This window comes from Neoarius graeffei, chromosome 21 (genome assembly GCF_027579695.1).
Source record: "Neoarius graeffei isolate fNeoGra1 chromosome 21, fNeoGra1.pri, whole genome shotgun sequence".
In the NCBI taxonomy this organism is placed as follows: domain Eukaryota; kingdom Metazoa; phylum Chordata; class Actinopteri; order Siluriformes; family Ariidae; genus Neoarius; species Neoarius graeffei.
Window position 1 is genome coordinate 64512041 of NC_083589.1, and position 24677 is coordinate 64536717.

At 44.9% G+C, this 24677-nt stretch overlaps 1 protein-coding gene across 1 annotated transcript in view; it reads right to left on the reverse strand.

Moving 5' to 3' along the window:
• Positions 1 to 24677, reverse strand: part of LOC132870165 (thyrotropin-releasing hormone-degrading ectoenzyme-like) — a 107395-nt gene that overhangs the window by 64141 nt on the left and 18577 nt on the right. The window contains exon 4 of the mRNA XM_060903735.1: positions 2955 to 3109. Within this exon, the coding sequence (XP_060759718.1) occupies positions 2955 to 3109 (155 nt within the window). The remainder of the gene's footprint in view (positions 1 to 2954; positions 3110 to 24677) is intronic.

A 24677-nucleotide genomic window follows, 5' to 3' on the forward strand; every position in this document is an offset into this window, starting at 1 on the left:
CCCTACTGTTCAGCCTCATTTATCCTCACTGTTCACATTTACTGTACATATGTACACTGTTCTCCCTCATTTATCCCCACTGCTCAAAATGACTTCTCCCTGCTGTTCACCTTCATTTATCCTTATTGTTCACCCTCACTTACCCTGGTTATTTACCTTCACTTATCAGTTATGTTTGCCTTCAGTTATGATCAGTGTTCACCCGTACTTATCCCCACTGTTCATGTTCATTTATCCCTAGTGTTTACCAATATGTATCCCCACTGTTCACCATCACTTTAGCCCTGCTGTTCACTCTTACGTGTCCCCACCATTCATCTTCACTTATCCCCACTATTCATCCTCATATATCCTGGTTATTTATCATTACTTAGCCTTTCTGTACTTACCTGCATGGATCCCTCCTGTTCACCTTCACTTATGATTTCTGTCCACCCTTACTTATCCCCACTGTTCATGTTACTTTTCTACACTCTTCACCCTCACCTATCCCCACTATTGACCATCTCCTGTCCATTTTGTTCACTATTATTTATCCTAGATGTTCACCCTTGTTTATCATTGTTTACTCTCTGTGTTTTGTCTCCCTGTTCTCTGGGGCATCAAGGAGATAAAAACAGAATTAGAGTGAGCTAAAATACATTATTTAAATGGAACACAAGGCTGAAATTATCGTCAATGTTCACTTATCCCTGGTGTTCTTCCTCACTTATCCCAATTATTCACCCTCACTTATCCGCAGTGTACACCCTCACTGTTCACTCTCCCTTTTCCCAATTGTTCACACATCCTTATCCCCACTGTCCAATTTCACTTACCCCTGCTCTTCACCCCACTTATACTGTTCATCTTCATTTATCCCCACTATTCACCCTCACTGTTATTTAGTGGGGCAAAAAAGTATTTAGTCAGTCACCAATTGTGCAAGTTCTCCCACTTAAAAAGATGAGAGAGGCCTGTAATTTTCATCATAGGTACACTTCAACTATGAGAGACAGAATGAGAAAAAAAATCCAGAAAATCACATTGTCTGATTTTTAAAGAATTTATTTGCAAATTATGGTGGAAAATAAGTATTTGGTCAATAACAAAAGTTCATCTCAAAACTTTGTTATATACCCTTTGTTGGCAATGACAGAGGTCAAACGTTTTCTGTAAGTCTTCACAAGGTTTTCACACACTGTTGCTGGTATTTTGGCCCATTCCTCCATGCAGATCTCCTCTAGAGCAGTGATGTTTTGGGGCTGTCACTGGGCAACATGGACTTTCAACTCCCTCCAAAGATTTTCTATGGGGTTGAGATCTGGAGACTGGCTAGACCACTCCAGGACCTTGAAATACTTCTTACGAAGCCACTCCTTCGTTGCCCGGGCGGTGTGTTTGGGATCACTGTCATGCTGAAAGACCCAGCCACATTTCATCTTCAATGCCCTTGCTGATGGAAGGAGGTTTTCACTCAAAATCTCATGATACATGGCCCCATTCATTCTTTCCTTTACATGGATCAGTCGTCCTGGTACCTTTGCAAAAAAACAGCCCCAAAGCATGATATTTCCACCCCCATGCTTCACAGTGGGTATGGTGTTCTTTGGATGCAACTCAGCATTCTTTCTCCTCCAAACATGACAAGTTGAGTTTTTACCAAAAAGTTCTATTTTGGTTTCATCTGACCATATGACATTCTCCCAATCCTCTTCTGGATCATACATTCAGACAGGCCTGGACATGTACTGGCTTAAGCAGGGGGACATGTCTGGCACTGCAGGATTTGAGTCCCTGGTGGCATAGCGTGTTACTGATGGTAACTGTTACTTTGGTCCCAGCTCTCTGCAGGTCATTCACTAGGTCCCCCCGTGTGGTTCTGGGATTTTTGCTCACCGTTCTTGTGATCATTTTGACCCCACGGAGTGAGATCTTGCGTGGAGCCCCAGATCGAGGGAGATTATCAGTGGTCTTGTATGTCTTCCATTTTCTAATAATTGCTCCCACAGTTGATTTCTTCACACCAAGCTGCTTACCTATTGCAGATTCAGTCTTCCCAGTCTGGTGCAGGTCTACAATTTTGTTTCTGGTGTCCTTTGACAGCTCTTTGGTCTTGGCCATAGTGGAGTTTGGAGTGTGACTGTTTGAGGTTGTGGACAGGTGTCTTTTATACTGATAACGAGTTCAAACAGGTGCCATTAATACAGGTAACGAGTGGAGGACAGAGGAACCTCTTAAAGAAGAAGTTACAGGTCTGTGAGAGCCAGAAATCTTGCTTGTTTGTAGGTGACCAAATACTTATTTTACTGAGGAATTTACCAATTAATTCATTAAAAATCCTACAATGTGATTTCCTGGATTCTTTCCCCCCATTCTGTCTCTAATAGTTGAAGTGTACCTATGATGAAAATTACAGGCCTCTCTCATCTTTTTAAGTGGGAGAACTTGCACAATTGGTGGCTGACTAAATACTTTTTTGCCCCACTGTAAGTCACTTATCTCTACAGTTCACACACATGCGCACGCGCACACACAAACACACACACACACACACACACACACACACACACACACACACACACACACACACACACACACATTTCCACTGTTCACCTTCACTTACTCATGCTATTTATTCTTCCTTATCCCAACTCTTCACCATCACTGAAACTAAAAATGTTGCCCCTCACTTTGCCCTAATGTTCACCCTCACTTATCACCAGTGTTCACCTTCACTTATCAAAGCTGTTCACTCTCAATTATTCTGCATACCCCAGACTTCTCACTACTATTTACACTCACTTACAGGTATCACTGCTGTTTCTGCTCATTTATCCCCACTGTTCACCTCCACCTAACCCCATTATTCACCTTCACTTATCCCTGCTGTTCACATACACACACACACACACACACACATATATATATATATATATATATATATATATATATATATATATATATATATATACCTGATGACAGATCTCATGCACCACCACCATGGTGAGCTCCATCTGGTAGGAGAAAGACGAGACATCAGGATCCAACAGAATTTTCTGCTCCACAAACACACTCAGACCCCAGTTCTCCATTGCCGCATATGGGAGTTTTGGTACAGCTAGGAGATCTACACACACACACACACACACACACACACACACACACACACACACACACACACAAATAAAAACACAGAAAGAGGAAGCAAGATCAGGACCATCATTCATAAAGCAAAATAAACACAAAGTCAAAACCACCAAGTATGTATGAAATGTGTGTTTAACTCTAATGTGTATGAGTGAGAAGAGGTACAATCTGTACACTGAGTTCAGCGCAGTGGCCATTTCAGAATCTATGAACCAAGTCACAGGTAAATCAGTATTAATATCAACCTGTGTGTGTTTCTGCACATCCAATAAAGGTTACATCCATTCATGGTAAAGAGGACACACACACACACACACACATGTTTCTCATGTTTCTCAAACTATCCTTCTGAGAACCTTCTACTGACATAATTATTGGTGCAGTTAATTAATGCTGTGCTGTGCCCCTAAACCTAACCTTAACCTCAGAAATGGAAAGGAAACCTTTTGGCTCTTTTAATTTTTTTTTTTTAATTTTGTTAGAAAACAACAGCAACAACAATTTCCTTGTGGGGACCATCTGAATGTATAAAATGTCCAAACTACACCTCAACATGAATCAGTTAGCATGAACACACCAGCTGAATCTTTCTGAATGTGAGAGTGGAAAAGCTCAGATTTCAGTCCTGAAGAGGATTGGGGCTTCAGTTGAAATTTTGGAGTTATGTAAATATTCATCATAACCTTAATGAAGGAGAAAAACCACATTGGAGAAAATCTTTCTTTTCTGCACTAAAGTGTTGATGTTTACAAAATACAGTATAGTATATCCATCCATCCATTTTCTACCAATTATCCGATCTGGGTCACTGGGGCAGTGGTCTCCGATGTGATGCCCAAACTTCCCTCTCCCCAGCCACCTCCTCCAGCTCTTCCAGGAGGATGCCAAGGCTTTCCCAGGACAGCTGAGAAATATAATTCCTCCAGAATGTCCTGGGTTTACCCCATGGTCTCCTCCTAGTTGGTCATGCCTGAAATACCTTCCCTGGGAGTCATCTGGGAGACATCCTAGACAGATGCCTGAACCACCTCAGCTGGCTCCTTTCGATGTGAAGGACCAACATCTGTACTTTGAGCCTCTCCCAAATATCTGAGCTCCTCACCTAAGGCCCATCTCTAAGGCTGAGCCCAGATATACTGTGGAGGAAGCTGATTTCTGCCACTTGTATCCACAATTTCATTCTTTCATTCATTACCCAGAGCTTGTGACCATAGATAAGGGTAGGAACATAGATTGACCGGTAAATCAATAGCTTTGCCTTTTGACTCAGTTCTCTCTTCACCATGACAGATCACTAGAGTGTCCACATGACTGCTGAGGCTGCACCAGTCCACCTGACAATCTCCTGTTCCTTTTTTCCTCCACTTGAGGCAGCAACCTACCCCCAAACTGGAGAGGACATTCCACCCTTTTCCAGATGAGGGCCATGGTCTCTGATTTGGAGGTGTTGATTCTCATCCAAGCCACTTCACACTTGGCTGCAAACTATCCTAGGACATGCTGGAGATCACAGCTTGATGAAGCCAAAAGGACCACATCATCTACAAAAAGCAACAACATGATCCTGATACCCCCAAACCGGACACCTTCTACCCTCTGACTACACCTAGAAATCCATCCATCCATTATCTGTAGCTGCTAATCCTGTTCTACAGGATCGCAGGCAAGCTGGAGCCTATCCCAGCTGACTATGGGCGAGAGGTGGGGTTCACCCTGGACAAGTCGCCAGGTTATCGCAGAGCTGACATATAGAGACAAACAACCATTCACACTCACATTCACACCTGTGGTCAATTGAGAGCCTCCAATTAACCTAACCTTTGGACTGTGGCGGAAACCGGAGCACCCGGAGGAAACTCACACAGACATGGGGAGAACATGCAAACTCCATACAGAAAGGCCCACCTAGAAATCCTGTCCATAAAAATTATGAACAGAATCATTGACAAAGTGCAGGCCTATCGGAGTCCAATGCCCACCGAGGACAAGTCTGACTTACTGCTGTCAATGCAAACCAAGCTCTCTCTCCATTCATACAGGGCACATCTAATGGCACATATCAACTGGCCTGGTACCCCATACCCCCAGACCACCTCCCACAAGACTCTCTGAGGGACATGGTGGTATGCCTTTTACAAGTCCACAAAGCACATATGGACTGGTTGGGCAAACTCCCAATAACCCTCCAGTATCCTTGAGAGGGTAAAGAGTTGGTCCAGTGTTCCACAACCAGGAAGAAAACCATGTTGTTCCTGCTGAATACGAGGTTTGATTAATGGATTAATTCTCCTTTCCAGTATCATGGCATATCCCTTCCCAGGGAGGCTGAGGAATGTGATCCCATTCCATGTTCCAAAAGCTAGTTTTGTCAGCCAGGGATCAGACCACCAAGGCACCTGCCTTGTACTGTCACCCAATCCACATTGCACCAGAACCCTTACGATTCCCTCCCTGCTGGTAGAGAGCCCACAGGAGGGCGGCCCCATCATGCTCTTTCAGGCTGTGCCTGGCTGTGCCCCATGGGTAAAGGCCTGGCCTCCAGGTGCTCACAAATGAGCCCCTCCCCCAGGCCCAGCTCCAGAGTGGGGCCTGGAATCCCTGTTCTGGGCAAGGTATCGGTGTTCTTGTTTTTATTACTCCTCATGTGGGTCTTCTTTGTCTGATCCCTCACCTAGAAGCAGTTTGCCTTGGGAAACCCTACCAGGGGCAATTGCCCTAACAACTTAGCTTCTAGGCTCAAGATTCAAGAGAGCTTTACATCTTTTTTTAATCACTGGAACACACAAACCCCCTAATGGAGCAACAACCAAGGACGAGATGTCGCCCGGTATGGTGCAGCCGGGGCCCCACCCTGGAGCCAAGCCCGGGGTTGGGGCTTGCATGCAAGCGCTTGGTGGCCGGGCCTTTGCCCATGGGGCCCGGCCGGGCTCAGCCCAAAGAGGTGACGTGGGCCTGACCTCCTGTGGGTTCACCACCCACAGAGGTAGCAGTAGGGGGCTGGTGCAGTGTGGATCGGGTGGCAGTCGAAGGCAGGGGCCTCGACGACCTGATCCCCAGACACAGCGGCTAGCTGTTGGGACATGGAATGTCACTTCACTGGGGGGGAAAGAGCCTGAGCTTGTGCGGGAGGTTGAGAGGTACCGCTAGAGATAGTCAGGCTCACCTCCACGCACAGCTTGGGCTCTGGAACCCAGCTCCTCGAGAGGGGCTGGACTCTCCACTTCTCTGGAGTTGCCCATGGTGAGCGGCGGCGGGCTGGTGTGGGCTTGCTTATAGCTCCCCAGCTCAGCCGCCATGTGTTGGAGTTTACCCCAGTGAACGAGAGGGTCACCTCTCTGCACCTTCGGATTGGGGAGAGGGCTCTTGCTGTTGTTTGTGCCTACAGGTCGAATAGCAGTGTAGAGTATCCGGCCTTCTTGGAGTCCCTGGGAGAGGTACTGAGGGGTGCTCAGACTGGGGACTCCATTGTGCTACTGGGGGACTTCAATGCTCACGTGCGCAATGACAGTGACACCTGGAGGGGCGTGGTTGGGAGGAACGGCCTCCCCGATCTGAACCCAAGTGGTGTTTTGTTATTGGACTTCTGTGCTAGTCACGGTTTGTCCATAACAAACACCATGTTCGAGCATAGGGGTGTCCATAAGTGCATGTGGCACCAGGACACCTTAGGTCGGAGGTCGATGATAGACTTTGTTGTCGTTTCATCTGATCTCCGGCCCTATGTCTTGGACACTCGGGTGAAGAGAGGGGCTGAGCTGTCAATTGATCACCACCTGGTGGTGAGTTGGATCTGCTGGCGGAGGAGGAAGCTGGACAGACCTGGCAGGCCCAAACGTATGATGAGGGTCTGCTGGGAACGTCTGGCTGAGCACTCTGTTGGGGAGGTCTTTAACTCCCACCTCTGGGAGAGCTTTTCCCAGCTTCTGGGGGAGATGGGGGGACATTGAGTCTGAGTGGACCATGTTCTCTACCTCCATTGTGGTCGCAGCTGTTTGGAGCTGTGGCCACAAGGTCTCCAGTGCCTGTCGTGGCGGCAATCCCCGAACCCAGTGGTGGACACCGGAAGTAAGGGATGCCGTCAAGCTGAAGAAGGAGTCCTATCGGGCCATGTTGACCTCCAGGACTCCTGAAGCAGCTGACGGGTATCAGCAGGCCAGGTGTGCTGCAGCTCGGGCAGTTGCGGAGGCAAAAACTCAGAACTGGGAGGAGTTCAGGGATGCTATGGAGAAGGACTATCGGTCGGCCTCGAAGAAATTCTGGCAAACCATCCGGCGCCTCAGGAGGGGGAAGCAGTACTCTGCCAACACTGTTTACAGTGCGGGTGGGGAGCTGTTGACCTCGACTGGGGACATTGTCGGGCGGTGGAAGGAATACTTTGAGGATCTCCTCAATCCCACCATCATGTCTTCCATTGAGGAGACTGAGGCTGATGACTCAGAGGTGGACTCATCCATTACCCAAGCCGAAGTCACTGAGGTGGTTTGCAAGCTCCTCGGTGGCAAGGCACCGGGGGTGGATGAGATCCGCCCTGAGTATCTCAAGTCTCTGGATGTTGTGGGGCTGTCTTGGTTGACACGCCTCTGCAACATCGCGTGGCAGTCAGGGACAGTGCCTCTGGAGTGGCAGACTGGGGTGGTGGTCCCTCTTTTTAAGAAAGGGGACTGGAGAGTGTGCTCCAATTATAGGGGAATCACACTTCTCAGCCTCCCAGGGAAGGTTTACTCCAGGGTACTGGAGAGGAGAATTCAACCAATAGTCGAACCTCGGATCCAGGAGGAACAATGCGGTTTTCGTCCTGGTCGCGGAACACTGGACCAGCTCTATACCCTTCACAGGGTGCTCGAGAGTTCATGGGAGTTTGCCCAACCAGTCTACATGTGCTTTGTGGATCTGGAGAAGGCATTCGACCGTGTCCCCCGTGGTATTCTGTGGGGGGTGCTTCGGGAGTATGGGGTTCGGGGCCCTTTGCTAAGGGCTGTCCAGTCCCTGTACGAATGGAGCAAGAGTCTGGTTGGCATTGCCAGCAGTAAGTCAGACCTGTTCCCAGTGCATGTTGGACTCCGGCAGGGCTGCCCTCTGTCACCAGTTCTGTTCATAATTTTTATGGACAGAATTTCTAGGCGCAGCCAGGGGCCAGAAGGAATCCTGTTTGGGAACCACAGGATTTCATCTCTGCTTTTTGCGGATGATGTTGTCCTGTTGGCTTCTTCAAACCAGGACCTCCAGCATGCACTGGGGCAGTTTGCAGTCGAGTGTGAAGCGGCTGGGATGAGAATCAGCACCTCCAAGTCCGAGGCCATGGTTCTCGACCAGAAAAGGGTGGTTTGCCCTCTTCAGGTTGGTGGAGAAGTCCTGCCTCAAGTGGAGGAGTTTAAGTATCTCGGGATTTTGTTCACGATTGAGGGAAGGATGGAGCATGAGATCGACAGGCGGATTGGTGCAGCCTCCGCAGTGATGTGGTCGCTTTACTGGTCCGTCGTGGTGAAGAAGGAGCTGAGCCAAAAGGAGAAGCTCTCAATTTACCGGTCGATCTACGTTCCGACTCTCACCTATGGTCATGAGCTTTGGGTAATGACCGAAAGAACAAGATCGCGGATACAAGCAGCCGAAACAAGTTTCCTTCGCAGGGTGGCTGGGCGCTCCCTTAGAGATAGGGTGAGAAGCACCACTCGGGAGGAGCTCGGAGTAGAGCCGCTGCTCCTCCACATCGAGAGGAATCAGCTGAGGTGGCTCGGGCATCTCTTTCGGATGCCTCCTGGACGCCTCCCTGGGGAGGTGTTCCAGGCATGTCCCCCCGGGAGGAGGCCCCGGGGAAGACCCAGGACACGCTGGAGGGACTATGTCTCTCGGCTGGCCTGGGAACACCTCGGTGTTCTTCCCAAGGAGCTGGCCGAGGTGTCTGGGGAAAGGGAAGTTTGGGCTTCCATGCTTAGACTGCTGCCTCCGCGACCCGGTCCCGGATAAAGCAGAAGAAGACGAGATGAGACGAGACACAAACCCCTCCACCATGATAGGGTGGCAATTCAGGGAAGGGTATAAGTTCAGCTAAATGATAAGTGATGGATAATTGTTGTTGATTCATTTTATATTACTAAGACAAGCAAAATACCACCAGATATTGAAGTGTTTAAAATCTCTTAAAATTCAGTTACGCAGTGCAGATAAACAGCCATCTAATCTGGTTTTACATCAGACAGTAAATTCCCTCTTCATATCAAACAACGTTCCACAAAAGATTTAGTTTCCTTTAGATGTTGGCCAACTCAAAGCAAGGGTTACTCTGGGATTTAGTCTGATCATTACGAAGGCTGGTTAATTAGATGCTCTAATTAAATGTTAATTTTAAAATGAGCAACTAATAAAACACACAAACAAGATTTACAATTTACCAAGAAAATATTAGACAAATTTAAATGTGTGTTTTCATGTATTAAATCAGTGACATTTCCATTTTCAGTTTCATTTTGTAATTTAAATACGGGTACTGTATCAGCCAATCAGAGTCCAAAATCTTCATTAAACATACATACATAGTTAAAGTGTGTAGGTTTAGATTTACACAGGCTTCATTCTGAGAGAGAGAGAGAGAGAGAGAGAGAGAGAGAGAGATGGTGAGGAAAATCTCATGGCCAAGCCAGTGGCTTTGTTCACACTCTCTGAACCGCTCAGACGCTTCATCACCCACAAATCAAAGGCCCTAGAGGACAAATGACCCCTACACCATTAAATGCTGACTCACAGACTGGGATTTGGATGTCACATGGGATCAGGGCTTCTCTTAATAAAGACTTTTACAGGAAGTGATGTAGGGTGTGGACGCAGCTGCAGAAATGGACAATTAAAAGCTGAAGCCTGAAGCCATCCTCAGTCCTGAGATAAAGGAGCTTCTTCAGTCTCACTGTGTGTGTGTGTGTGTGTGTGTGTGTGTGTGTGTGTGTGTGTGTGTATGTGTGTGTGTGTGTGTGTGTGAGAGAGAGAGAGAGAGAGAGAAATGGTTCAGTTCAGACACTTAGTGTAATTATAAAGAGCCTCCAGGTCGTGTCCTCTTCCTGATCCTTCACTGCTGTGAAACACAAACACGTCACTGTGATGTCTCAAGAGGACAAAACTGTCCAAAAAAGTGTGTGTGAGAGACATTTGGTGTAACAAAGTCATGATGAGACACAGTGGGGCAGGAGAGCAGGAGGTCTATCATGGTGGTCTGTCACTCTGAAAGCTCCTCTGTGTGTGTGTGTGTGTGTGTGTGTGTGTGTGTGTGTGTGTGTGTGAGAGAGAGAGAGAGAGAGAGATAGACAGACAGACAGACAGACAGACAGACAGACAGACACAGGCTGAAAGAACCTGGTTGTATTAAGATGCACTGAGTGATGGTGCAGGTCAGGAGAGACTATTTTTATCCTGTTTATTTTACATTGCCTCGTTATGGATTTGTCTTCAGTTCCCAGAGTTCCTGACTCATCAGATGAGGCTGCACTGTGATTGGCTGAGACCTCACACCCTGCATGCTCATCTCAGCCCCTTTGGACCGAGCCAATTTGAACAGAAATAACCTGCAATGTGACACAAACCTCCATTCCTCCATTCTCACTCTGTCTCAGTCCATCTCTCACCTTCATCTCATCCCTCCATTCTCACTCTGTCTGTCTCAGTCCATCTCTCCTCCTTCATCTCCATCCCTCCATTTTCACTCTGTCTCATTTGAATAGTGATGATGTCTCATTTTGAAGTGATGCTGTTTTGTCTCTTGTCTCTGACATAATTTGACTCTGACAGACAGGAAGTCTCTCAGTGAGTCTTAAACACACCCACTCTGTCCTCTGTCATCACTCACCCTGACAAACTTCATCTTCATTCCAAACCCACTGTTCAGCAGAAACCTGAGTGTGAAGAGTGTGTTTCCTCACACCAGAACAAACTTCAACCGTGTGTGTGTGTGTGTGTGTGTGTGTGTGTGTGTGTGTGTGTGTGTGTGTGTGTAAAAGAAACATATGACAGGAGACTGATGGACACAGAAAAGCCAAAACTGTGACATGTCACTGAGTAACAACATCCAGTGTGAGACCAAAACACACAACTTTGACTAAGGACACATATGTGACATTCATTCTGTAACTGTGTGTGTGTGTGTGTGTGTGTGTGTGTGTGTGTGTGTGTGTGTGTGTGTGTGTGTGTGTGTGAAGTGACTCTGAGGCTCGTTAACCTTCAGCACACACACACGACGACTGTGCAACACTTTCACACTGCAGCTCTTCCCTCTCTCTCCTCTTTCTGCAAAACCCTTCAGATATGAGTTTCGTTTCCATGGTGATGGGCTGATATGAAAATGTCCTCCATACGTCCAACCTTGAAGAGTGGAATGAGTTCAATAAAAGATTCTCATCATCTTCAGGACATTTCTTTTTTATTATAAGAGCCTCGTCCTGAAGCTCGGCCACAGAAAGACACAATGATAGAAATCAGACCATCACAATAAGTCACAGCTACAGAGGAGGAGGGAAGATGACAGGAAGGGGAATATTAGCAAAGACGTGTGACTGGATCTGCTTTAGTGAGGACTGATGGGAATTTCTACATGACCTTTTAAAGCTGAGATGTAAACGATGTCATGGAGGGACAGAATGACATTTCATGATGTCGTTATATAGTAATTAATAATGCTGAAGAACTGGACAGATTCAAATACAGACCCTTACAGGGGTCAAAAACCATGTGACTCAGAGAGAAGCAGAGCAGTTCCAATGTCAAACACCATCATATACTGACATTCACCACCAAAGACCATCATTCCCCATCAAAGACCAACACTCACCACTAAACACAAACATTCCCCATCACATACCAACATTCACCATCAAACACCGACATTCACCAGCAAACACGGAATGCACGGAAAGCCCCGGGTCCTGATAACATTCCTGGTCGTGTCCTGAGAGACTGTGCCGAGGAGCTCACAGATGTCTTTCCAGACATCTTTAACATCTCGTTGAGCCAGGCTGTTGTCCCCACATGCCTCAAAGCCACCACCATCATCCCAGTCCTGAAGAATCCGTCTCCCTCCTGCTTCAATGACTACCACCCTGTCACATTCACTCCCATCCTCATGAAGTGCTTCGAGCGGCTAGTCATGCAGCATATCAAGTCTGCCCTCCCCCCTGCCCTGGACCCTTTCCAGTTTGCATATCAGTCCAACCGTTCGACCGATGACGCCATCTCCACTGCCCTCCAATCAGCCCTCACCCACCTGGAGACAAAAGACTCATACGTCAGAATGCTATTCATAGACTTTAGCTCAGCATTCAACACAATCATTTCTCAGCAGCTCATTCATAAACTGGACCAGCTGGGACTCAACACCTCCCTGTGCAACTGGCTGCTGGACTTCCTGACAGGGAGACCATAGTCTGTACGGGTTGGCAGCAACTCCTCCAGCACCATCACATTGAACACGGGGGTCCCCCAAGGATGTGTGCTGAGCCCCCTCCTCGTCACTCTGATGACCCATGACTGCACACCAACATCCAACTCTAATCTCTTCTTTAAGTTTGTGGACGACACAACTGTGGTGGGTCTCATCAACAATGGCAATGAGACAATCTACAGGAGTGAGGTGAGCTGCTTGGCCATGTGGTGCAAGGACAACAATCTCCGTCTGAACGTGGAGAAGACGAAGGAGATTGTTGTGGACTTCAGGAGAGTGCACACCCAGCATGCTCCACTAACTGTCAACGGTGCTGCAGTGTAGAGGGTGAGCAGCACCAAGTTTCTGGGTGTGCACATCTCTAAAGACCTGTCCTGGAGCAACAACACTACATCACTGGCCAAAAAAGCCCAACAGCATCTGTACTTCCTCCACAAACTAAGGAGAGCAAGAGCCCCAGCCCCCATCATGCACACATTCTACAGAGGCACCATCGAGAACATCCTGACCAGCTGCATCACCGTGTGGTACAGCGCCTGCACCGTGTCCTGCTGCAAGACTCTGCAGCGCATCGTGAGAGCAGCTGAGAGGATCATTGGTGTCTCTCTCCCTTCTCTTATGGAAATCTATAACTCCCACCTCATCCACAAAGCCATCAGGATTGCAGGTGACCCCACCCACCCATCTCACAGCCTCTTCAGCCTGCTGCCATCAAGGAGGAGACTGCGGAGTCTCTGGGCCAAAACCAGCAAGCTCAAGAACAGTTTCTTTCACCAGGCAGTCAGGAGGCTCAACTCCCTCCCTGTTCTGCCCCTCCTCCCCCCTCTGCCCCCTGCCACAGATTCTGCTCGCACACCCCCTACCCCCCCTTCAGCATCTAACATCATGTCACCCTGACAGTCCCCCCCCCAACACACACACACACACACACACACACACACACACACTGAACTCAGGGACTGCACTCTTTACCTTGCTCATTTGCACTATACCACACTACCTCACCTTAACAGCTATTAGTTTATTGTTTATACTGGTTATTTCATGTTTACCTGCTATACCTCAAGTGCCCTTGACTGTTTATTTTATGTCCTTTTATGCCAATTTATATACAGTGGGGCAAAAAAGTATTTAGTCAGTCACCAATTGTGCAAGTTCTCCCACTTAAAAAGATGAGAGAGGCCTGTAATTTTCATCATAGGTACACTTCAACTATGAGAGACAAAATCTCATCTCATCTCATTATCTCTAGCTGCTTTATCCTTCTACAGGGTCGCAGGCAAGCTGGAGCCTATCCCAGCTGACTATGGGCGAAAGGCGGGGTACACCCTGGACAAGTCGCCAGGTCATCACAGAGCTGACACATAGACACAGACAACCATTCACACTCAGGGTCAATTTAGAGTCACCAGTTAACCTAACCTGCATGTCTTTAGACTGTGGGGGAAACCGGAGCACCCGGAGGAAACCCACGTGGACATGGGGAGAACATGCAAACTTCACACAGAAAGGCCCTCGCCGGCCCCAGGGCTCGAACCCAGGACCTTCTTGCTGTGAGGCGACAGCGCTAACCACTACACCACCGTGCCGCCCGAGAGACAAAATGAGAAAAAAAATCCAGAAAATCACATTGTCTGATTTTTAAAGAATTTATTTGCAAATTATGGTGGAAAATAAGTATTTGGTTAATAACAAAAGTTCATCTCAATACTTTATATACCCTTTGTTGGCAATGACAGAGGTCAAATGTTTTCTGTAAGTCTTCACAAGGTTTTCACACATTGTTGCTGGTATTTTGGCCCATTCCTCCATGCAGATCTCCTCTAGAGCAGTGAAGTTTTGGGGCTGTCGCTGGGCAACATGGACTTTCAACTCCCTCCAAAGATTTTCTATGGGGTTGAGATCTGGAGACTGGCTGGGCCACTCCAGGACCTTGAAATGCTTCTTACGAAGCCACTCCTTCGTTGCCCGGGCAGTGTGTTTGGGATCATTGTCATGCTGAAAGACCCAGCCACGTTTCATCTTCAATGCCTTTACTGATGGAAGGAGGTTTTCACTCAAAATCTCACGATACATGGCCCCATTCATTCTTTCCTTTACATAGATCAGTCATCCTGGCCCCTTTGCAGAAAAACAGCCCCAAAGCATGATGTTTCCACCCCCATGCTTCAAAGTAGGTATGGTGTTCTTTGGATGCAACTCAGCATTCTTTCTCCTCCAAACACAACAAGTTGAGTTTTTACCAAAAAGTTTTATTTTGGTTTCATCTGACCATATGGCATTCTCCCAATCCTCTTCTGGATCATCCAAATGCTCTCCAGCAAACGTCAGACAGGCCTGGACATGTACTGGCTTAAGCAGGGGGACACGTCTGGCACTGCAGGATTTGAGTCCCTGGCGGCATAGCGTGTTCTGATGGTAACTGTTACTTTGGTCCCAGCTCTCTGCAGGTCATTCACTAGGTCCCCCCGTGTGGTTCTGGGATTTTTGCTCACTGTTCTTGTGATCATTTTGACCCCACGGGGTGAGATCTTGCATGGAGCCCCAGATCAAGGGAGATTATCAGTGGTCTTGTATGTCTTCCATTTTCTAATAATTGCTCCCACAGTTGATTTCTTCACACCAAGCTGCTTACCGATTGCAGATTCAAACTTCCCAGCCTGGTGCAGGTCTACAATTTTGTTTCTGGTGTCCTTTGACAGCTCTTTGGTCTTGGCCATGATGGAGTTTGGAGTGTGACTGTTTGAGGTTGTGGACAGGTGTCTTTTATACTGATAACGAGTTCAAACAGGTGCCATTAATACAGGTAATGAGTGGAGGACAGAGGAGCCTCTTAAAGAAGAAGTTACAGGTCTGTGAGAGCCAGAAATCTTGCTTGTTTGTAGGTGACCAAATACTTATTTTACCGAGGAATTTACCAATTAATTCATTAAAAATCCTACAATGTGATGTCCTGGATTCTTTCCCCCCATTCTGTCTCTCATAGTTGAAGTGTACCTATGATGAAAATTACAGGCCTCTCTCATCTTTTTAAGTGGGAGAACTTGCACAATTGGTGACTGACTATATATATATATATATAGTGGTGCACCCTTTAGAAGTTTCTATATTTCTGCATAAATATGACGTAAAACATCATCAGATCTTCATACAAGTCCTAAAAGTAGATAAAGAGAACCCAGTTAAAGAAATGAGACAAAAATATTATACTTGGTCATTTATTTATTCGGCGGCACGGTGGTGTAGTGGTTAGCGCTGTTGCCTCACAGCAAGAAGGTCCGGGTTCGAGCCCCGTGGCCGGCGAGGGCGTTTCTGTGCGGAGTTTGCATGTTCTCCCCGTGTCCGCATGGGTTTCCTCCGGGTGCTCCGGTTTCCCCCACAGTCCAAAGACATGCAGGTTAGGTTAACTGGTGACTCTAAATTGACCATAGGTGTGAATGTGAGTATGAATGGTTGTCTGTGTCTATGTGTCAGCCCTGTGATGACCTGGTGACTTGTCCAGGGTGAACCCCGCCTTTCGCCCTTAGTCAGCTGGGATAGGCTCCAGCTTGCCTGCGACCCTGTAGAACAGGATAAAGCGGCTAGAGATAATGAGATGAATGAGATTTATTTATTCAGGAAAGTAATCCAATATTACATATCTGTGAGTGGCAAAAGTATGTGAACCTCTAGGATTAGCAGTTAATTTGAAGGTGAAATTAGAGTCAGGTGTTTTCAATCAATGGGATGACAATCAGTTGTGAGTGGGCACCCTGTTTTATTTAAAGAACAGGGATCTATCAAAGTCTGATCTTCACATGTTTGTGGAAGTGTATCATGGCACAAACAAAGGAGATTTCTGAGGACCTCAGAAAAAGCGTTGTTGATGCTCATCAGGCTGGAAAATGTTACAAAACCATCTCTAAAGAGTTTGGACTCCACCAATCCACAGTCAGACAGATTGTGTACAAATGGAGGAAATTCAAGACCATTGTTACCCTCTCCAGGAGTGGTCGACCAATAAAAATCACTCCAAGAGCAAGGTGTGTAATAGTCGGCGAGGTCACAAAGGACCCCAGGGTAACTTCTAAACAACTGAAGGCCTCTCTCACATTGGTTAATGTTAATGTTCATGAGTCCACCATCAGGAGAACACTGCACAATAATGGTGTGCATGGCAGGGTTGCAAGAAGAAAGCCACTGCTCTCCAAAAAGAACATTGCTGCTTGTCTGCAGTTTGCTAAAGATCACGTGGACAAGCCAGAAGGCTATTGGAAAAAAGTTTTGTGGACAGATGAGACCAAAATATAACTTTTTGGTTTAAATGAGAAGCATTATGTTTGGAGAAAGGAAAACACTGCATTCCAGCATAAGAACCTTATCCCATCTGTGAAACATGGTGGTGGTAGTATCATGGTTTGGGTTTGTTTTGCTGCATCTGGGCCAGGACAGCTTGCCATCATTGATGGAACAATGAATTCTGAATTATACCAGCGAATTCTAAAGGAAAATGTCAGGACATCTGTCCATGAACTGGATCTCAAGAGAAGGTGGGTCATGCAGCAAGACAGCGACCCTAAGCACACAAGTCGTTCTACCAAAGAATTGTTAAAGAAGAATAAAGTTAATGTTTTGGAATGGCCAAGTCAAAGTCCTGACCTTAATCCAATCAAAACGTTGTGGAAGGACCTGAAGTGAGCAGTTCATGTGAGGAAACCCACCAACATCCCAGAGTTGAAGCTGTTCTGTACGGAGGAATGGGCTAAAATTCCTCCAAGCTGGTGTGCAGGACTGATCAACAGTTACCGGAAACGTTTAGTTGCAGTTATCGCTGCACAAGGGGGTCACACCAGATACTGAAAGCAAAGGTTCACATACTTTTGCCACTCACAGATATGTAATATTGGATCATTTTCCTCAATAAATAAATGGCCAAGTATAATATTTTTGTCTCATTTGTTTAACTGGTTTCTATTTATCGACTTTTAGGACTTGTGTGAAAATCTGATGATGTTTTAGGTCATATTGATGTAGAAATATAGAAAATTCTGTATTGATGCTTAATTGTGAACACTGGTGCTTGATGGAGAATGTTGGTGTTTGATGGTAGTAGGTGTTGGTGTTTCATGGACCTGCCCATGGTGGAACCCTGCCTCTCACATGAAGTCAGCTGACAGTGGCTCCAGCTTTCCCCATGACCCTGAAGGATAAGTGGTATAGATAATGGATGGATAGATGGATGAACAGATGGAGCTAACACCCTGAGGCCAGAGAGAAAATCCTTTAACTCAGTGTGAGATTTTTTCCTTGAGGCTGATGTTTGTTTCTTGGCTCAGCAACATTTTGAGATTCTTTAATTCTCAGCATGGACGTTTTCTGAAGGTGTTCTATTTCGCATCACTGACTCCCAGAGTGGCAATTCCTTTACTGTGATCCTGTTTAGATGCTAATTAAAGGCTTAATTAGCTTTTAGAGAGCTAATTGATTTGACATTTACACACAGACAGTGAGTGAGGTGTCGGCGCTCTCAGAGGACACGAGGTGAAATGTTCGAGTCAGACGTCAAGTGAGTGTCAGTGTGACAGGAAAGATGGAGAAGAGACTCCTGAACATCACACACAGCTCACACTCTCTACTCGCTCCATCACTCTGGAGTTTATTAATGTCACAGTCCGGTCCAGTCCATCCATGCCTTAGATTGTGGGATTTCCATGCTGGCTCCAGGCTGGATCCAGGACAGGAATTCAGTCCTGCCTTGCTGAAGGCCATTTCCTGAAGCGGCACTCCCACACTTGCTACCACTCCTCTCCCATCAGCCAGGGCTTTTTAAGAACTGTTTGGAGCTACTCCATTTGCCACACTGTCTCTTGTAGACTTTCCTCACCTCACTACAGCGCATTGGTATTGTGGCTTCTTGATCCCCCCCACCTGAATTTTTCCTTGTTTTTTGTCAAGTTTTTCTGTCCAGTTTTTTGTCCCTGTTTTCACCTGCCTGTTCTTTTGGATTGTGTCTTTTGCTACCTCTGCCTGGATTTCCCTTGTCCTTGTGTTCATCAGTTTTTGTGAAGATTTTTCTGCCCTGTTTTTTGTCCCTGATCGTGTCTACCTGCTCCTGTGTTTTTGACCTCCTGGCCTGTTTTTTGACTACTGATTTTTGCCTGAGCCCTACTGTACCTCTGCCTTTCTGCCATCTACTTCATTAAAGAAGTTTTCTCTTTACACTGCCTGTTTTCTGAGTCTGCTCTTGGGTCCTCACTTCACCTCAGCTTGCTACTCGTGACAATTAATCCCTGTTTTTCCAGGTTTATCTTTCTGCCCTGTGAACATCAACATGTCAAAAAAAGGATGGATGATGGTAAAGAACGAGAGGAAGAGAAGACATTCTGTCTGTCCTGCAGGAGGAGATGAAGACACTATGAGATCAAAATCTATAATGAGTCTACAACATCCACTTCCTGTCACTTACATACTCATAATTAAAGAGAGATTTTAACTTTACTGCACTTACACCAGGCCTGCCTTACACATGGTGCAACCACATAAAGGGCTGGAGAACGTAGGTGTTTGATGGAAAATTTTGATGGTGGATGATGAATGTTGGTATTGAAAGAGCAAGCTGGTGTCTTAAGGAAAATGTTGGTGTTTGATGGAGAATGTTGGTGTTTGGTAGTTAATATTGGTGTTTAATGGAGAATGTTCGTGTTTGGTGGTGCATGTTGATGTTTGATGGAGAATGTTGATGCTTGATGTTTAATGTATGTGTTTGTTGGTGTCATCTGAGTTGATGATAAGTAAATCATATTCACCCAGATTCGATTTGTTACCAAAATCCGTGTACAATAATTTCCTCTCTCATGACTGATGAAAATTAAAATCCTGAAAATTCCCTGCCTAATTTAACAAGTTTGCCCTCTTAGATTTAAGACCAAATGAGGAGATTCTTTAGGTCATAAATCAGTCGAGCTGTAATGAAAACATCCTCATTAGACATTCAGAGAAAACACACACACACAACTGTACTCAGACAGGAAATCATCAATCACTGAGTAAACAATCACACTGCAATTAATCACACTCTATTAAATGTCATTAATTAATCATACTGCAATTAAATCACACGCATTGTAATGAATCACTCACAGTGAAATTAATCACAAATAATTCACACTGGAATTAGTTAATCGTCGTTTACTCAAACCAGTTAATCAACCACATTGTAATTGATCAAAGTAATTAATAAATCACACTGTAATAAATCTCACTTCAATTAATCACAATGGAATTCCATGAATTATTTAATCACACTGGATTTAAATTTTGCTGTGATTAATCAATTTGACTGAAATCAATCAGACTGTAATTAATTAATCACACAGGATGAGATCATTTAAACATGAAGACATCAGTTTAAAGTGCATCAGTTTATTCTAAACGCTTTGATTAAATGGAAAATGTAGAATTTAGCCTGAAGCAACCAGAGTAGATAAGTAGACACTCTCTCTCTCTCTCTCTCTCTCTCTCTCTCTCACTGTGTGCATGGACTGAGTGAGTGGGCGGTGCCTGGAATGTTTGTGAGTGAGTGCTGTTTGAGTGAGGTCGCTGTGCCTTTCCTGCTTGTCTTTTTCTCTATTTGTCTTTCTTTCTTTTTTCTTTCTAATCTACAACCCCGATTCCAAAAAAGTTGGGACAAAGTACAAATTGTAAATAAAAACGGAATGCAATAATTTACAAATCTCAAAAACTGATATTGTATTCACAATAGAACATAGACAACATATCAAATGTTGAAAGTGAGACATTTTGAAATTTCATGCCAAATATTGGCTCATTTGGAATTTCATGACAGCAACACATCTCAAAAAAGTTGGGACAGGGGCAATAAGAGGCTGGAAAAGTTAAAGGTACAAAAAAGGAACAGCTGGAGGACAAAATTGCAACTCATTAGGTCAATTGGCAATAGGTCATTAACATGACTGGGTATAAAAAGAGCATCTTGGAGTGGCAGCGGCTCTCAGAAGTAAAGATGGGAAGAGGATCACCAATCCCCCTAATTCTGCGCCGACAAATAGTGGAGCAATATCAGAAAGGAGTTCGACAGTGTAAAATTGCAAAGAGTTTGAACATATCTTCATCGACAGTGCATAATATCATCAAAAGATTCAGAGAATCTGGAAGAATCTCTGTGCGTAAGGGTCTAGGCCGGAAAACCATACTGGGTGCCCGTGATCTTTGGGCCCTTAGACAGCACTGCATCACATACAGGCATGCTTCTGTATTGGAAATCACAAAATGGGCTCAGGAATATTTCCAGAGAACATTATCTGTGAACACAATTCACTGTGCCATCCACCGTTGCCAGCTAAAACTCTATAGTTCAAAGAAGAAGCCGTATCTAAACATGATCCAGAAGCGCAGACGTCTTCTCTGGGCCAAGGCTCATTTAAAATGGACTGTGGCAAAGTGGAAAACTGTTCTGTGGTCAGACGAATCAAAATTTGAAGTTCTTTATGGAAATCAGGGATGCCGTGTCATTCGGACTAAACATGAGAAGGATGACCCAAGTTGTTATCAGCGCTCAGTTCAGAAGCCTGCATCTCTGATGGTATGGGGTTGCATTAGTGCGTGTGGCATGGGCAGCTTACACATCTGGAAAGACACCATCAATGCTAAAAGGTATATCCAGGTTCTAGAGCAACATATGCTCCCATCCAGATGACGTCTCTTTCAGGGAAGACCTTGCATTTTCCAACATGACAATGCCAAACCACATACTGCATTAATTACAGCATCATGGTTGCATAGAAGAAGGGTCCGGGTACTGAACTGGCCAGCCTGCAGTCCAGATCTTTCACCCATAGAAAACATTTGGCGCATCATAAAGCGGAAGATACGACAAAAAAGACCTAAGACAGTTGAGCAACTAGAATCCTACATTAGATAAGAATGGGTTAACATTCCTATCCCTAAACTTGAGCAACTTGTCTCCTCAGTCCCCAGACGTTTACAGACTGTTGTAAAGAGAAAAGGGGATGTCTCACAGTGGGAAACATGGCCTTGTCCCAACTTTTTTGAGATGTGTTGTTGTCATGAAATTTAAAATCACCTAATTTTTCTCTTTAAATGATACATTTTCTCAGTTTAAACATTTGACATGTCATCTGTCTTCTATTCTGAATAAAATATGGAATTTTGAACCTTCCACATCATTGCATTCCGTTTTTATTTACAATTTGTACTTTGTCCCAACTTTTTTGGAATCGGGGTTGTAACATTTTTGTTTGTGTGTTTTGGGTTTAGAGGGGTTCTAGTTTTTGGGGGGTGGGTGTTTTTTGTGCTCTTACCTGAGCGTCAGCTCCCGGGTTGGGAGTATGGCTGCCTCAGGTAACAGTATGAGGAAGTTGGATTGTTTCACGCGGCGGCCTGCTATTAAGATCTCTTCTACTACCAGTGTTGAAGTGTGTAGCCTGGCCATAGGGGAAATTGTTGGGCATGGCAAAATTTTGTTTGCAGCTCATATGAATCAAGCAATTGTTTTGTTCCTTGAGTCTATGGAGTTGGCTAATTTAATGGTTGAGCGCAGGGTAGTGATTGATGGAATCTTTACTTCGGTACTCCCATTGTGTGCCCCATCTAAGAAAATAATCCTTTCAAATGTTCCACCTTTTATTAATGATAACATTCTGGTCCAGTCTTTATCTCGTTATGGTAAACTAGTTTCTTCATTCAAAAAGATCACCATTTCTACCAAGTCCCCACTTTTAAAGCATGTGGTGTCCTTTAGGTGATATGTACACATGGTTTTGAATAATAACGCACAAGACCTGGATCTGATTTTGAATGTTCAAGTTGATGATTTTAATTATACGATATATGTTACAAGTAACGTAATGAGATGCTTTGGGTGTGGATTGACGGGTCACCTAGTGCAAGCCTGTCCTGAAAAACGCAGTGATTCTGCCAATGTTAATGGCCTAAATGAGCGAAATGAAAGTGCCGGAGAGGGACAGGCTGCCAGCGGTAATGCACCTACAAATGGTGAAGAGGCTGGGGGGGATAGTGAGCAGCCACTGGGGGAAAGTTCCTTTAGTGTTGATGCACCTGAAGTTAGACCATCTGATCAAAATGTGTCTGATGAGACAGTAGGGGACAGGAAGAATGGGGCCGGGGCTTTGGAAGATATTACTGATAATTCGCAGAATAGAAATGTATTGGATAACTTGGATGAAGGTTGTGGGGATGACAGTCAGGTCATGGAAACAGAGGAAAATCCGTTTAAAATTCCGAAAGGTCGGAAGAGGGGAAGGGGAAAATCTGGATCTGATAAAAAGATTAAATGAATTGAGTATTGATGTTAATTCTACTGATGCAGAGAGTGACGGTGAATTCTCTGATTGTAGCTTAAACTGCAGTCTTCATCAAAGCGGCTATACAGGTCGTGAGTACCTTGTAGAGGACATTAAAACTTTTTTGAGGCAGACTAAAAATGTCAGACTTGTTCAAGTTGATGAATATTTTCCCGATGCTGAACAATTTATGGAAAAAACGAAATTATATATGGCTGAAGGGAGCTTTACTAAGCAAGAGATCTACCGTTTGAATAAATTTCTTACAAAACTTAGAGCTCTGTTAAACACTGACAGTCAGTCTACCCCAGACCTCATTTAATTTACAATAAATATGTTCTTTTTTTTGCACTTTTTACTTTTTACTTATGAGTGGGTTTCAAATTGCTTTGTTAAATTTAAATGAAGCAAGAGAACGTGGAAAGAGGGTGATGCTCTTTGAAACAATGAAGGAAAAAGCGATTGATGTTGTTTTTGAGCAGGAAACCCATACTGATGTGAGTAATAGTGCTGATTGGGCAATGGAATTTGGGGGGTTATCTATCTTAAGCCATAATACTTGAACTAGTGGTGGTGTTGCTATTCTTTTTTCAAATAATTGTATCCCCCGTTTTTATGAGATTGATGAAATTATTAAAGGCAGACTATTGAGAGTCAGAGCTCAATTTGAGAATAATTTCTTTGCTTTTGTTTGTGTTTGTACCATCATCCCTTTGGCATAGATTTGCCTGTATAGACCCTCCAGTAATTGTTTTGTCCAAAATACAATCTATTTTAGCTGATTTTTTGGGGGATGGTTTACACTGGGTTCAACAGGGTGTGCTTTTTCTGTCCAAAGATGAGGGTGGACAAGGGCTAGTCCCTCTGCAAAGTAGGACAGCAGCCTTTTGTCTTCAGTTCATACAGAGACCTTTGGATGGACCTGTAAACTCCAGTTGGAAGGCCATGACTTGTGCTATTTTAAGGACTTTTGAAGGCCTGGGTCTGGATTGGACCCTTTTCTGGATGAACCCTACCTTAATGAACTTAAACAAGCTCCCTGTGTTTTATTGTAATGTTTTTAAAATATGGAATCTTGTAAAGGTATGGAGACCACTAAATACAAGTTCTCTTTTTTGGCTTCTGCAGGAACCACTGATACATGGGTCATTGTTGGATCTCACACAAGAGAAGTATTTTCCTTCCTTTAATGGGGTGTTTTGTAAAGCTGGGGTCTTTATTCTGAGGGACCTTCTGAATTTAGCAGGACCAGGTTTTGAGAATGCTGTGGGAGTGGCAGAGTTCTTAAAAATGAGATCTATCTGTATAGTTAAAAAATACCTCTTAGATTTGCGATCCCATTTAACAGATGAGAGTTTAGTAATGTTGGATCAGTACATCAGGGGTCTAGTTATCCCTAATGAATGTGATCTTGAGCCATGTATTAGTGTGTCCTCTGAAATTTCAAATGTGTTTTTGAAGAATGAAAACTTAATTTTTCTGGGTCCAAATCCAGCCTCTGGAAAGGCGCTTTACAATATTTGTGTGAAATCTCTAAATAAGAAGTGTTTGGAGTCTAGAGTTGACACACCTTGGGGTGCTGTTCTACACGTAGAACAGGACATCAAACCACACTGGAGATCCTTTTACAAGTCACCATTAATTAAAAAGGTTAGGGACTTACAATGGAGGATCTTATATGGTGCAGTTGCTGTAAATTCTTTTATTTGTGTTTTAAATTCTGATGTGAGGCATGAGTGCCCGTTTTGCACTGACAGGGAAACTGTTTTTCACGCCTTCATGAAATGCACACAGTTGGTGCCTATATT